Source organism: Mustelus asterias, chromosome 15 (assembly GCF_964213995.1).
Source record: "Mustelus asterias chromosome 15, sMusAst1.hap1.1, whole genome shotgun sequence".
Classification (NCBI taxonomy): Eukaryota; Metazoa; Chordata; class Chondrichthyes; order Carcharhiniformes; family Triakidae; genus Mustelus; species Mustelus asterias.
In genome coordinates, this window is record NC_135815.1 from 16805627 (window position 1) to 16822662 (window position 17036).

The 17036-nt window shown below is 44.6% G+C and overlaps 1 protein-coding gene across 1 annotated transcript in view; it reads right to left on the reverse strand.

The window, feature by feature from the left end:
- ttc27 (tetratricopeptide repeat domain 27) overlaps window positions 1–17036 on the reverse strand; it is a 215152-nt gene that overhangs the window by 165884 nt on the left and 32232 nt on the right. The window contains exon 5 of the mRNA XM_078229562.1: window positions 8654–8756. Within this exon, the coding sequence (XP_078085688.1) occupies window positions 8654–8756 (103 nt within the window). The remainder of the gene's footprint in view (window positions 1–8653; window positions 8757–17036) is intronic.

The window sequence follows — 17036 nt, forward strand, 5'->3', positions numbered from 1 at the left end:
TGATTTGATTTATTATTGTCACTTGTATTGGTATACAGTGAAAAGTATTGTTTCTTGCGTGCTAGACAAAGCATACCGTTCACAGAGAAGGAAACGACAGAGTGCAGAATGTAGTGTTACAGTCATAGCTAGGGTGTAGAGAAAGATCAACTTAATACGAGGTAGATCCATTCAAAAGTCTGATGGCAGCAGGGAAGAAGCTGTTCTCGTGTCGGTTGGTACATGTCCTCGGGCTTTGGTATCTTTTTCCCGGAAGAAGGTGGAAGAGAGAATGTCCGAGGTGCGTGGGGTCCTTGAGGCAGCGGGAAGTGTAGACAGAGTCAATGGGCAGGAGGCTGGTTTGCGTGATGGACTGGGCTTCGTTCACAAGCCTTTGTAGTTTCTTGCACTCTTGGGCAGAGCAGAAGCCATACCGAGCTGTGATACAACCAGAAAGAATGCTTTCTTTAGTGCATCTGTAAAGGTTGGTGAGAATCGTAGCGGACATACCAAATCTCCTTAGCCTCCTGAGAAAGTAGAGGCATTGATGGGCTTTTTCCAACTATAGTGTTGGCATCGAGGGACCAGGGTAAGGTTGTCTGGACACCTAGAAACCTGAAGCTCTGGACCATTTCCACTTCGTCCCCATTGATGTAGACAGGAGCATGTCCTCCACTACACTTCCTGAAGTTGATGACTTTCTCCTTTGTTTTGTTGACACAGAGAGATTATTGTTGTCGCACTAGTTCATCAGATTCTTTATCTCTTTCCTGTACTCCGTCTCCTCATTGTTTGAGGTCCGACCCACTACAGTGGTGTCATCAGCAAACTTGAAAATCGAGTTGGAGGGGAATTTGGCCACACAGACCCGGTTTAATACTGAGATAAGGATTTCTTTTCTCTCAAAGGGCCATTAGACCGTGGCATTCTTTTCCCCAGAATGCAGTGGAGGCTGGGTCATCAAATATATATAAGACTGAGCTGGAGAGATTTTTGATCAACCAGAGAGTAGAGCGGCATGGTGGCATTGGTTAGCACTGCTTCTTCACAGCACCAGCGACCCGGGTTTGATTCCAACTTTGGGTGACTGTGTGGAGTTTGTACGTTCTCCCCGTGTCTGCGTGGATTTCCTCCGGGTGCTCCAATTTCCTCCCACAGTCCAAAGATGTGCAGGTTAGGTTGATTGGCCATGCTAAATTCTCCCTCAGTGTACTCGAACAGATGCCTGAGTATGGCGGCTAGGGGATTTTCACAGTAACTTTGTTGCAGTGTTAATGTAAGCCTACTTGTGACACTAATAAATAAACTTTAAAGGGGGGTTGACGTCATAATCAAATCAGCCATGATCGTAACGAATGTCGGAGCAGGTTCAAAGGGTCGAATGTCTTAACTCCTGTTGCTAATGGCCTTGTGTTGTTCTGGGTTTCCGGATCACAGAGAATCATTCATTCCATATCTATCCTGTAAATCTCATTCATTATTTCAAGGATGAAACTTTGATCAACGCAGCCCTTCTCAATGCCGTACTGAAGTTTGAGCCTAAATGATCTGCTTTAGCCCTGAGGAGAGGTCTAAATCCACAATCCTCTGACCTAGAGGTAAGGGTGTTACCAGCTGAGCTAAGCTGACAATCTAGTGAATGGAGACATTCTTGATTGTAATGTCAGTATGACTGATGTGCTGCCTTTACACATTCTATGTTGGAGGTGTCCTGTTTTTCTGAACCAGAGCAATGCCTTCAATTCTCCCTTGTCCCTTATTCTTAATGATTTCTTTCTGCTCATTCGAGGCGTGTCAGTAGCAGATTATATCCCTCATTTCACATCCACTAGTCATTACTGAACACTCTTGGGTCATTATGATAAAGGTAAATAAAATGCAGGATAAAGCTCCTGTTATTCTTCCAGCAGGAATGCAGGATAATGCCGTTCATCATCTTTAATATACGGGTTTACAAATTCATTGCACAAGTTGCAGAGAGGAAATCCACACCTTGACCTCACCTTCGGAGCAGGAGTCCCTACTGTGGGCTTGCAAATATCTCCAGCCCCCAACATCATAATAATAAATCACTTAGGATCTCGGAGTGGGATTAATGTGGGAGTGCTGATTAATGTCAAATGCTTGGCAGTTTGGGTTGTTGGGTGCAACTCCAAGTTAGGGTCAGAATGCCGCAATGTTTTCCTACAGATGTTTTGATCTTCAAAGTTCTGGCCTCGGAATTTGTTTCGATAATTTTTGCAGCAGGGTCGTTTGTTCAGTCATGACAATGTTTGATCCTTTCTATTATTTTCTTACTCAGCGACTGTTGAACAGTTTGTTTGTTTTCTTAACCCTTTGCTGGATGAGCTGTTTAAAATGACGAGGACATTAAAGAGAAATTTGCACATTCATATTTTGATTGTAATAAATCAAACCAAATTCATCTGAATGTGCAGAATGGGAGACGGATAACTTAAAAGTTTAAAGTTTATTTATTAGTGCCACGTTGCAATGAAGTTATGGTGAAAATCCCCTAGTCGCCACACTCCGGCACCTGTTCGGGTACACTGAGGGAGAATTTAGCCTGGCCAATCAACCTAACCAGCACGTCTTTCAGACTGTGGGAAGAAACCAGAGCACCCGGAGGAATCCCACGCAGACACGGGGAGAATGTGCAGACTCCACACAGACAGTGACCCAAGCCGGGAATTGAATCCGGGTCCCTGGCGCTGTGAGGCAGCAGTGCTACCATGCCGTGAGAGGGTTGACATTCTAAAAAGAGCAGGATTAAGTGGACTAAAAGACCATCACCTTGTAAATATGTATCTAAAAGTTTAATAATTCTTTGTCTGAACAGTAAATGCGTTTATAAATGTAGTGACAGTATACTTTCAACCAGAGAATCAGGATCACTTGTGTTCTCATATCAGACCTTCATTTGGGTTTTCAGTTCAAGTTTCAGATCTGTGCTCTATATTCTGCACAGCTTTTTTGTAACGCATTTAATTCTTTGCAGAATGCTTGCAGTTTTAAAGCAATTATCAAACCTTGCGAGCATTTTACAATGAATTACCTGGAATGAACTCAGAGAGTAGCGCTCTCGCATTGTAGTCAGAAGGTTGTGGGTTCAAGTCCCACTCCGGAGACTTGAGCTCATAATCCAGTGTGGCACTGAAGAGATGTTGCCTTTCAGATGAGAGAACTGACATTGAGCAAGGCCCTCCCGTCTGCCCTCCCAGGCGGCTGTCAAAATCCCAAGGCACAATTTCGAAGAGGGACAGGGGAGTTCTCGCCGATACCCTGGCCAATACTTATCGCTTAATTAACATCACAACAAGAAAAAAATTGCTGTTCTTGAAAGCTTGCTGCCTGTAAAATGGCCAACGGATTTCCTGCATTACAGCAGGGTCTCCTTTTCAAAATTATTTCATCAGCTGTAAAGTGCTGCAGTCATGGAAAGTGCAACTTAAATGCAAATCTTTCCTTTATCTTTGGAAGTGTGAGAATCATTGCGGAGGAGGCAAAGACAGATGACAGCGATACTTAGCCCCACATTCATAAATGTACCAATGAATTCATTGGACATATAATTGAATCTACTAAGTACACAAGCACTAATTATCCTGTTCGATTATATTGCGCCGTACATCACTTCACCCACCCACTTAATCTAGGATAGTTTCTGGTCAATTCGCAGTGAATTAATAGGTTGTGATAATCTTAAAACATTTTATATATAGAAAACTATGTAATACACAGATATACTTCAAGATTTAGGGGGGAATTCTCCCGTCCCGCCCGTCACGGGAATTGTAGCGGGTGGGCGGAGGGTAACCACACAAAGGTCCACTGACCTCGGGCAGGATTCTCCGGTTTTAGGGCAACTACAGCCAGAGAATCCTATACTTAATCATAGAATCCTTATAAAATGCAGAAGGAGGCCATTCAGCCCATCGAGTCTGCACCGACAACAAACCCATCCAGGCCCCTTCCCCGTACCCTCACATATTTACCCCGTTAATCCCTCTAACCTACACATCATAGGACATTAAAGGGCAATTTAGCATGGCCAATCAACCTAACCTGCACATCTTTAATGTTTATCTTCACACCATTTTTACATTTCATTTCCACATAATTGTGTCTTCATTTGTAAAGATCACCACCCATGTCAAGTCACGTTGGGTTGGATGTCCTTATAATAGTCAACCATTTCTTTGGATTATGCAAATGCAGCCAGTGCAAATGTTGAAGTTTGCAGGCTGTGCATTACCGGGAACCTAAAGTAAGAATGTTTGAGGCAGGGCGTTGGTGGGGGCTGTGAGGACGAGTGGGGAAAGAAGGACAAAAGGGATGATTTATAAGAACATTTGTATGACAATACTGAATAAATATTCATCAGGTCTTTCCAATACAATGCAGTAAAATAAATTTAACTAAATCTTCCAGCACAATGTCATAAAAGGTATTAACTGGACTGAACAATTGGAAACACGCTCATGATAGGAAGAGGGGAAGACAAAAATCAAGTTTCTAAAGCTGGGCTGCAGTTTCCATGCAACCGTCGGTATCCTTTTGTCAATGTGATGTTCATACAATGACGACACCACTAAAGCCTGCCACCCCAGCAAACACTAATTGCTGTAGAGATGCTATAAAAGGAAAGGACAAAACTCAAAACAATAACAGGCCTTGGTGCGCACGGTCCTTTCAAGTAAGGTGTTGCCCTTTGGGGGAAACGGCGCACCAAAGGAAAACTACTGAAATGGCAAAAGAATATCAGTGCAACATCAGCTAAGGGGAAGGACGGCGCTATCACACGCTAGGGTTTTTAAAAAAACATATAAGCAAAATACGTATCTGCTGTAGGGAGCTCATTAAGCTCTGGTGCAACCTGAAAGCTGGAATGTCCTCCTGGCACACTCTTAAAGTGCTAGACGTGCTTTTCAGCAGAAAAAACAGCAGCTTTCAGGAAGCAAAGCTGGCAAATGCCTCGCTTCAGTTCCAAACAAGAAAGTAATAAGTAACTAAACTGATCACGCTATTATATTTATGTACTGTATAAGAGGGAATATAAAACGCATTCCACTAACCCCCTGACTCTTCACACAGACAGGAATGTACACTGAGCACGGGGAACTTTCCATACAGATTCATTCCTGGGTTGAGAAAAAAAACCTCTAATCCCCGACAAAAAAAAGCCTGCTCAGCGACAAAGAGAGAATAAAAGAATGGCGGGCAGCGCTTTATTTAAGTGACAGATATCAGAATCACTCCTGCTAAGAAGCAGAAAATCCTTCCACTGTGCTTAATTCTCCGAAAAACGGGGGTTAGGAAAAGGTCCTTCGGCAAACCTGATCTCATTCCTCACAAATTAACAATCCTCCATCTTCCCACGGCAGCCAGGGTCCCGAGGACGGAACTTCCACCGCCAGCTCATTAGTACAATGGATCCTGGGCCTAGATAAGGCACTTGGGCCCTGCCACGGAACCCGAACGCACAATGTCCCGACGAAGCCAAATCTGCCACCACTACAGTGTACCCGAACAGGCGCCGGAATGTGGCATCTAGGGGATTTTCAAAGTAACTTCATTGCAGTGTCAATGTGATGTTCATCCAATGACGACACCACTAAAGCCTGCTACCCCAGCAAACACTAATTGCTGTAGAGATGCTATAAAAGGAAACGACAAACTCAAAACAATAACAGGCCTAATAAATAAACCTAACTTAGCAGGGCTAATGGCTGCAGTCGCCCCACTTTTAAACAGCAAACCAGGCAATTCTGACCTTTGCTGTTAGTGCATTTCATGATTTTTAATGTAGCGGTGGTGGTGGAGTGTGTTAGAAGTTATACAAATTTACTCCAAATGATTATAGTTTTCTGATGCAGTGCAGCAGTACAGAAACAAAACATTCAACCCAAGTATTTTGTACCGGTATTAATGCTTCACACAACCATCCTCTCACTTCACTACCTCTAACATAGTCAAAATATCCTCCTCTTGCTTTCTCCTTCACATGCACACCTATCTTCCCCTTGAAGGCATCAAAACTATTCACCTGAACCACTTCCAAGGGGTAGCAAATTCCGTATCCTTCCCAATCCCAACCTAAAGAACTTTCTCCAAAAATCTTTGTTGGATTGGTTATTTATCTCATATTTCTAGCCCATATTTTTGAGCTTCCTCAGCTTGGGTCACTGTCTGTGTGGAGTTTGCACATTCTCCTCGTGTCTACGTGGGTTTCCTCCGGGTGCTCCGGTTTCCTCCCACAGTCCAAAGATGTGCGGGTTAGGTTGATTGGCCATGCTAAAATTGCCCCTTAAGTGTCTTGAGATGGGTAGGTTAGAGGGATTAGCGGGTAAATATGTAGGGATATGGGGGTAGGGCCTGGGTGGGATTGTGGTCGGTGTAGACTCGATGGGCCGAATGGCCTCTTTCTACACTGTAGGGTTTCTATGATTTCTATGATCTTCTCCACATTATCAAACTCCTTCACGGATTTAAAACCGCGAGGTCACCTCTCAGCCTTCTCTTTCCTAGACAAAAAGGCCGCTGTTTTTCTCTCTGCCCTGACGGTTATAACCTCTCAGTTCTGGAGTCATGCTTGCCAGGCTTTTTTTTTGCACCTTCTCCCATGCCTTTATTACCACATGAAGACCAGAACTGTTTGCACTACTCAGTACAAGTTTAACATATCTTGCCTGCTTTTCAATTCCTTTCCTCTAGAAACGAACCCGAGTGCCTTGTTTGCACTTTTTATGGCCTCGTTAACTTGCACTGCTACTTTTTAATGGTTTGTGAATGTGTGTCTCCTAGATCCCTTTGCTCTTCCACCTCATTTAGACACTTGTTTTGCTGCCTCATACTTCCTCCCACCCAGATGAACTACCTTATCCACAAATGTGTTGAAATTAATTTGCCATTAGCACACCCACTCTGTATGTTCATTAACGTTTTCTTAGATTACACCACTGCCTTCCTCAGTATTAACAATTGAGGATGCTGACTACAGTGGATCATGACAGAAATTTTAAATGTTAATTCAGAAAAACAACCGGCTTGCTCTACACAATGAATCAAAATATTTATTTTTTTAGTCATTCATGGACATGGGTGTCACTGGCTGGGCCAGCACTTATTGCCCATCCCTAGTTGCCCTTTAACTGAGTGGTTTGCTGAGTCATTTCAGAGGGCAGTTGAGAGTCAACCACATTGCTGTGGCTCTGGAGTCACATGTAGGCCAGACCAGGTAAGGACGGCAGATTTCCCTCTTTAAAGGACATTAGTGAACGAGATGGGTTTTTCCAATAATGGTTTCATGGTCATCAGTAGATTCTTAATTCCAGATTTTGTTTTATTGAATTCAAATTCCACCATCTGCTGTGGCGGCATTCGAACCCAGGTCCCCAGAACATTAGCTAAATTTCTGGATTAATAGTCCAGCGATAATACCACTAGGCCATCACTGTTCCTTGAATCATATAGAACAATCCTACAGTTTAAGTTCACATCTTACATTCACATACTGTTGCTGGGGAGAGATACAAAAGGGTCCAGAGGGGCAATTTTTTCACATAGAGGGCGGTGAGTGTCTGGAACGAGCTGCCAGAACTATTAGTAGAGGCGGGTACAATTTTGTCTTTTAAAAAGCAGTTCGAGTTACATGGGTAAAGTGGGTATAGAGGGATATGGGCCAAGCGCTAGTATTTGGGACTCGTTTAATGGTTAAAAACTAGACGACATGGTCAAGTTGGGCCAAAGGGCCTGTTTCCATGCTGTAAACTTCTATGACTCTATATATCACACCAATTATTTTATTCAGCTGATGGTACACAACTCAAATTTTGTCTGCAATGAACATTTTTGTTCTCTTTTAAAGGAAATTAAAGGACTTAAATTACAAACCTTATTTCTAAATGCACTTATATGCAAAGATAATGATGCATACAATGAGGAATTTTTTGTGTTTTAGGAAGTCATGATACAACGTAACTGAGGCACTCACTGAATCTTCTTTCTACCTTCCGGGATTTTATAATTTTCTACTTCATTCAAATAATAACTGTTCAGCATTAAAGTTTAAAAGTTTATTTATTAGTGTCAAAAGTAGGCTTATATTAACACCATAATGAAGTTACTGTGAAAATCCCCTAGTCGCCACACTCTGGCACCTGTTCGGGTACACTGAGGGAGAATTTAGCACATCTTTCGGACTGTGGGAGGAAACCGGAGCATCTGGTGGAAACCCATGCAGAAGTGGGTACAGACTCCGCACAGACAATGACCCAAGCCGGGATTTGAACCTGGGTTCCAGGCGCTGTGAGGCAGCAGTGCTAACCACTGTGCCACCGTGCCACCCAACAAAAACCAGATTTCTGAAAACTGGATAATAGCAATTACTTGTGAGTGTTCGAGCTTCAACAGAAATGTAGTATTTTAATTGAGCACTCTGCCTTCTACTGAAGTATAAACTATGTATATTTTCTTACATTTATGTATGTGTATAATATATATATATACCCCAATATTCACCTTGCAAATCCTGAATAGGGTCACTCAGTTGTACTGAAATGCAAATTAATTTCAATTCAAAGAAACAAAATCAAGCATTTAAAATGTAATTTTGTTTTCCCCGTCCCTTACAGGTGACGTGCAAGTTAAAGAAAAGACTTTGGAGAAGTTGTACCTTCATCGATACAGCCTTGAGTGATGGTGTAGAGCTGAGGGGAACGCTCGGCCAATAACTGCTGCTGAATGTTTACACACCGGATTGTCCACCAGGGCAACATCTACAAAACAAGGAAAGACATTATCATTCCCTCCTTCTACACAAAGGAAAGGTCATATTCAAAGTCAGATAGCAATTACAACATGGAAACGGGTCATCCAACCCAACCGTCTGCCTTGGTCAAACCAGCAGAGGGTTGCTTTGGATGCTGGAAATCTGAAAGAAAACCAAGACGCAGGTCAGCAGTCTCTGTGGTGGGAGGTATAAGGTTAGATTAGCAATTCAAGTAGATAGGGTCCCTGCACCTTTAGCGAAATGAAATTCCGGGATTTTCCCATAAACTGAAATATTTCATGACCATTTTTCTTCCTTCAAATGCATCACAAACTCTGGCATTCACAGCTTTACACAAGCCTTGGAACCTTGCGTTGAGAGCCAGCTATCCAAAGAGCCCAATTTCTCATAAGGCTATCTTGTTTTGTAGAATTTTCCTGTTCCGTGAGAAGTGTTTATGGTGAGCCCAGACTATTTTCCTGTACTGGGTTCCAGACACGTAAAGCAAAGCAAACATCACAGAAAGGGGGAAGTGGACATCGGAAAAAACACTGGAAAAGGTTGGCTCTCCGTCCAAAGTCAGAAAGGTTTCAGAGAAGTCTTTATGAAATTCCACTCCTTTTTGATGACTTTGGGACCTTTTCTTGGAAATTTCCAGGTTTTCCAGGACCTGAAGGAACCCTGGTATAGGATTCTTTGTTGACTGCCCATGGCCTCAGGTCTAACTCGAACCTTACGACCCACCAAGAGATCACCACACAACTCCAATTCTGGCCTCTTGCACATTCCTAATGTTCAATGTTCTACCATTCAGATGTTGAAGCGCCAAGCTCTGTTAAATCTCTCCCTAAATTGTCTGCCTCTCTCTCTCCTTCTTTAAGTCACTCCGTAAAGCTTACCTCTTTGACCCCAATTTTTGGTTACCTGTCTTAATCCCTCTGTTGGCTTGGTGTCAAACTTTAGTAAATGTTCCTGCAAAGTTGCTTTGGAAATTTTTACCATATTGTTGCAGTAGCAATGCAAGTTAAGTTGTTACCCATATGCACTTCTGTAACACAGTTCCGATCACCTCCAAGTTCTGCTGAAACTCTGATTTGTCCCTTCATCTCCTTTTGACTAGATTATTCCAATACTTACTTTACCAGCCTTCCAAGCTCCACCCAGTGCTAACAATACATCCAGGATTAAACCACTCCCATTCTATCTTGCAATAAGTCGCTGGGTCAAAATCCTGGAATTCCCTCCCTAACAGCATTGTGGGTCAACCCACAGCAGGTGGATTTGCAGCGATTCAAGAAGGAAGCTCACCACCACCTTCTCAAGGGCAACTAAGGATGGGCAATAAATGCTGGCCAGCCAGCGACGCCCATGTTCTACAAGTGAATGAAAACAAAAGTTTCATTGCCCCAGCATCCTTGACCTCCACTGTCTCCCCATTTCCCCATGCACCAAATTCAAATCCCTGTCCTTAATCAGGTCTTTCCAAGGTCTTGCCCTTCCCTACCAGTGTCACCTTGCATCGTGCAAGTCAACGTGTATCCTCTGCCTCTTCTTATTCTGGTTTATGTCCCCATTAGTTGCAAAGCGTCCAGCTGTCTTGGTCCCACACCGACAAAGTTCAGCTTAACCCATTTCTGCCACTTACGCCACGCAAAACCGGTCCTTTCCACTGAGCTTTGTCACATGCCCTAACTCTTCTCTCCTGCTCACTATCCATTACACTCATGTCCACCTCCTTGAAGCACCTTCGACCATTTCAGTGCATGAAAGCATCAGCATGGGTAAGCTGCTCTGAATACCATGTGGCTCTTTAGTTAACCTGGAATTGTTTGATCGTAAAACATAAATGTTAATTGTTGCACATGTATGTAAACTCCAGCCTGAACATAGAGACTGACCACTTTCCCATCTACAGTTCGTGCTGGGAAATGCCACCCACTTTATTTCAGGCACCAGGAAATGTGTCTAACAGTCAGGGGTAGGGTAAATATTCCACTATTCTGCTTCAATAATTTAGCTCCGACTTTGCAGAAGCATTGTCCCATTGCACAAATGTGGTTATTTTCCACACTAACTGTTTCATAGCTTTTCTTTCATCCTTCAACAGGATGTGGACATTGCTTGCTCGGCCAGCATTTATTGCCCATCCCTAAATGTCCTTGAGAAGATGGGTGGTGAGCTGCCTTCTTGAGCCGCTGCAGTCCATGCGGTGTAGGTACACCCACAGTGCTGTTAAAGAGTTCCTGGATTTTGACCCAGCGACAGCAAAGGAATGGCAATATAGTTCCAAGTCAGGATGGTGAGTGGCTTGGAGTGGGATTTGTAGGTGGCGGCGTTCCTATGCACTGACTGTCTTTGTCCTTCTAGGTGGAAGAGGTCATGAGTTTGGAAGGTGCTATTAAAGGAGCATTGGTGAGTTGCTGCAGCGCATCGTATAGATGGTACACACCGGCATCGTGTAGATGGTACACACCGGCATCGTGTAGATGGTACACACCGGCATCGTGTAGATGGTACACACCAGCATCGTGTAGATGGTACACACCGGCATCGTGTAGATGGTACACACTGGCATCGTGTAGATGGTACACACCGGCATCGTGTAGATGGTACACACCGGCATCGTGTAGATGGTACACACCGGCATCGTGTAGATGGTACACACCGGCATCGTGTAGATGGCACAGACCAGCATCGTGTAGGTGGTACACACGGCATCGTGTAGGTGGTACACACGGCATCGTGTAGGTGGTACACACGACATCGTGTAGATGGTATACACTGGCATTGTGTAGATGGTACACACTGGCATCGTGTGGGTGATACATAAGAACATAAGAACTAGGAGCAGGAGTCGGCCATCTGGCCCTTCGAGCCTGGTCCGCCATTCAATAAGATCATGGCTGATCATTTCCTGGACTCAGCTCCACTTACCCGCCCGCTTCCCATAACCCTTAATTCCTTTACTGTTCAAAAATGTATCTATCATTGCCTTAAAAACATTCAATAAAGTAGCCTCAACTGCTTCACTGGGCAGGGAATTCCACAGATTCACAACCCTTTGTGTGAAGAAGTTCCTCCTCAACTCAGTCCTAAATCTGCTTCCCCTTATTTTGAGGCTATGCCCCCTAGTTCTAGTTTCACCCGCCAGTGGAAACAACTTCCCTGCTTCTATCTTATCTATTCCCTTCATAATCTTATATGTTTCTATAAGATCTCCCCTCATTCTTCTGAATTCCAATGAGTATAGCCCCCGTCTACTCAGTCTCTCCTCATAAGCCAACCCTCTCAACTCCGGAATCAACCTAGTGAATCTCCTCTGTACCCCCTCCAGTGCCAGTATATCCTTTCTCAAGTAAGGAGACCAAAACTGTACACAGTACTCCAGGTGTGGCCTCACCAGCACCTTATACAGCTGCAACATAATCTCGCTTAATTTAAACTCCATCCCTCGAGCAATGAAGGACAAAATTCCATTTGCCTTCTTAATTACCTGCTGCACCTGCAAACCAACTCCTTGAGATTCCTGCACAAGGACACCCAGGTCCCTCTGCACAGCAGCATGCTGCAATTTTTTACCATTTAAATAATCGTCCATTTTGCTGTTATTCCTACCAAATGGATGACCTCACATTTACCAACATTGTACTCCATCTGCCAGACCCTCGCTCACTCATTTAGACAATCTATATCCCTTTGCAGACTTTCAGCATCCTCTGCACACTTTGCTCTTCCACCCATCTTAGTGTAATCTGCGAATGTTGACACACTACACTTGGTCCCCAACTCCAAATCATCTATGTAAATCGTAAACAATTGCAGTCCCAACACTGATCCCTGAGGCACACCACTAGTCACTGATCGCCAACCAGAAAAACACTCATTTATCCCCACTCTTTGCTTTCTGTTAGTTAACCAATCCTCTATCCATGCTAATACATTATCCATAACACTGTGCACCTTTATCTTATGTAGCAGTCTTTGGTGCGGCATCTTGTCAAATGCCTTCTGGAAATCCAGATACACCACAACCACAGGTTCCCCATTGTCCACTGCACATGTAATGTTCTCAAAGAATACACACCAGCATCGTGTAGGTGGTACACTGCTGCCACTGTGCATTTGTGAAGAAAGTGAATTTTGAAGGTGGTGGATGGGGCTGTTTTGTCTTGGATGGTGTTGAGCTTCTTGAGTGTTGCTGGAGCTGCATTAACCCAGGCAAGTGGAAAGTGTTCCATCACACTGCTGACTTGTGCCTTGTAGATTGTGGACAGACCTTGGAGAGTCAGGAGGTGAGTTACTCACCGCAACGGTACTTATATGGTAATCCGTTCATTTTCTGGTCAATGGTGACCCCCAGGACGTTGATAGTGGGAGATTCAGCGATGGTATTGCTATTGGATGCAATGGGGGAATGGTTAGATGCTCTCTTGTTGGAGATGGCCTTTGCCTGGCAATTTATATGGCACAAATGTTACTTGCCACTTATCAACCCAAACCTGGATGTTGCCCAGGTCTTGCTGCACATGGGCACGGACTGCTTCAGTATCTAAGGAGTCACGAATGAAGCTTAATGCAATCATCAATGAACATCCCCCCTTCTGACCTTATGATGGAGGGAAGGTCATTGATGAAGCAGCTGAAGATGGTTGGGCCTTTGAGTGAAATTGTGAATCAGGGATTGATTATTTACTGCCAGGTCAAGTCTCCTTCAACAACAACCGGTATCTATATGGTTCCTTTTAACGTAGTAACACATCCCCTGCTGTTTCACAGGAATATAATCAAACAAAATGTGACACTGAGCCACGTAAGAAGATAGTGGACATCTTGGTCACAGAGGTAGATCAGAGAATCCATTGAATCCCTACAGTGCAGAAAGAGGCCATTTGGCCCATCGAGTCTGCATTGACAACAATCCCAACCAGGCCCTATCCCCATAACCCCACCTATTTAACCTGCTTAATCTCCCTGACATGAAGGGCAACTTAGCATGGCCAATCTACCTAACCTGCACATCTTTGGACTGTGGGAGGAAACCCACACAGATACAGGACGAACGTGCAAACTCCACACAGACAGTCCCCCGAGGTCAGAATTAAATCCGGTCCCTGGCGCTATGAGGCAGCAGTGCTAACCACTGTGCCTCCGTGCCGTCCTAATTTTAAGGATTGTCTTAAAAAAGGAGAGTAAAAGGGGCATAGAGGGTCTCCAAAGCTGCGCTGGTCGTGGTTTAGGGGTGGATTCCTGAGATAAGCGCCAGGAGTTGAAGGTAGTGTCACCAAGGGGGGAGTAATTAAAACCGGGGATAATCGGGGTCAGAATTGGAGGAGCGCAGTTTTCTTGGAGGCTTGTAGGAATAGAGGTAGTTATGGAAATGGGGAGCGGCAAGGCTACGGAGACTGGAACAGGACGAAGAGAGTTTTAAAAATCAAGATCCTGGCAGACCAGGAGTCAATCCACGCCTGCAAGCAAAGTGGTGATGGGTGAACAGAACTGGATTGGGACAGCTCCAAAGCATTTTACCAGCAACTCCTACGGGGGGGGTTAAAGTCCAACAGGTTTATTTGGTAGCAAATACCACAAGCTTTCGGAGCGCTGCTCCTTCGTCAGATGGAGTGGAAATCTGCTCTCAAACAGTGCACAGAGACACAAAATCAAGTTACAGAATACTGATTAGAATGCGAATCCCTACAACCAGCCAGGTCTTAAAGATACAGACAATGTGGGTGGAGGGAGAATTAAACACAGGTTAAAGAGATGTGTATTGTCTCCAGACAGGACAGCCTGCAAGTCCAGGAGGCAAGCTGTGGGGGTTACTGATAATGTGACATAAATCCAACATCCCGGTTTAGGCCGTCCTCATGTGTGCGGAACTTGGCTATCAGTTTCTGCTCAGCGACTCTGCGCTGTCGTGTGTCGTGAAGGCCATTAAATTGGCGTTTAAATCCATGTCCCAGCTGCGAAAGGGCAGTGTCTAACCCCCCGTGTCACACACTTTTACATAGCAAGTTGTCTCTGCTAGCAATGGACCTCCATGGCCGGTTAATAATGTTAAATCTCCCAGCATTTAAGAAAAAATATAGACCGCTTTTTTTCAAGTCATCTATTAATATATCCATTCCTGATTTAATGTTAATCTTCTTCTTTCAGAAGAGTCTGATCAAGAAGTGTTATAATTTTTAGTTTAAAGTAATAAAAGGAAAAAGACATTGCGATTCCTCTGAAGTCTAATGTACATTGGTGGCAGAGATACCTTTGCAGTAGATGGCAGCACACACACAAATGTGAAAACCCAACCAGCACAGGCTCCACTGCACAGCACCCGGTGAAGCTAGCGCCCCCTCTGCTGGTCATACATCAGTAAGAAGTCTCACAACACCAGGTTAAAGTCCAACAGGTTTATTTGGTAGCAAAAGCCACAAGCTTTCGGAGCGCTGCTCCTTCGTCAGTTGAGTGGGAGTTCTGTTCACAAGCAGGGCATATAAAGACACAAACTCAATTTACAAAATAATGGTTGGAATGCGAGTCTTTACAGGTAATCAAGTCTTAAAGGTACAGACAATGTGAGTGGAGAGAGCGTTCATCATACAGCACAAAAAGATTCTTCAAGCTCAAAGAAACAATCCTCCACTTTGATCCAATCTTTCAAACACAACGTCCAGAGAAATTAGATCAAGAGTTTCAAACAGAACTGACAATGGTAATAATTTCTGCCTTGTAATCACTCCACCAATTGTACACATTGCTTGACTATTTAGGCAACGGCACTAAGTAAAGTTTATTTATTTAATAGGCTTACATTAACACGGCGATGAAGTTACAGTGAAAATCCCCTAGTCGCCACACTCTGGCGCCTGTTTAGGTACACTGAGGGAGAATTTAGCATGGCCAACGCATCTAACCAGCATGTGGGAAGAAACTGGAGCACCCGGAGGAAACCTACCCAGACACGGGGAGAACGTGCAGACTCCGCGCACACAGTGACCCCAAGCCGGGAATCGAACCCAGGTCCCTGGCGCTGTGAGGCAACAGTGCTAATCACTGTGTCATCGTGCCGCTCATAGGTGTAACATAGAAACATAGGATCAGGAGTAGACCATTCGACCCTATGAACCTGCTCCGCAAAGTGAAGTTTTGTGCCTGTTCACAGAACAATGCCGTGTTCATTGGAGAATCTCTGATGCTGTGCTGGTCATGGTTCCTCATACAGATTGGCAATGTTATTGGTATAATGTAGGGTGTAGTTGTATACTGGTTATGGTACTGCCCAATAACACAGAGGCTATGGGTTCAAATCTGAGAAGTATAAACTGTGAAGCTGAATATGACCATTCGCGTCAGAATTGCCATCCACCTGCCGGGTCTGACCACGTGATTTCAGTCCCACATTATATGGTAACTGGTCATGGGCAATAAATGCGACCTTACTTGTGCTACTCACACCTCTGCTGCTTCTAGTAGTTTTGTCCCCAAACTAAAGTTTCCCAGGAATCCTGTCTGTATCACCTAGTCCTCAACACCCATTTTTCTCATGCTTCTCTATCGCCACTGCTGCAACCCCAACGTTAACACCCACCCTCCTCCCACCCCCAACCCCCTCCAAGTTCATCTTCTCCATGAGGCCCACCATCAGCTCCCTTAGGCCCATTTGTACTGAACTGCTTACCACTTAACTTCCCTCCTTGGCCTCCCCCTAGCTGACATCGTAAATGATTCCCTCTCCTCAGATTGTGGTCCCGTCTCTTCGCCATCGCCAGCGCCCTCCCCAGAGATTCCATCTTAACCCCACCACCTTGCAAATTCCCACCTCCAACTCCAATCTCCCCCTCCCTCTCCAAAGTCTTTGAACGTGTCGGCACTTGCCAACTCTGTGCCCATCTTCCTAACAACTCAACAATGATCCAACCAGGATAACCTAATCCTAATCCACCACAGCACTTTAATCAAAGTCACCCTGACATAGAATCCTACAGTGCAGAAGGCGGCCATTCGGCCCATCGAGTCTACACCGACCACAACCCCACCCAGGCCCTATCCCCATAACCCCATGCATTTACCCTAGCTAGTCCCCTTGACACTAAAAAGGGGCAATTTAGCATGGCCAATCCACCTAACCCACACATCTTTAGACTGTGGGAGGAAACCTGAGTACCCGGAGGAAACCCACGCAGACACGGGGAGAATGTGCAAACTCCTCACAGTGACCCAAGCCGGGAATCGAACCCAGGTCCCTGGTGCTGTGAGGCAGCAGTGCTCCCACTGTGCCACCCTAAGTACCATAAAC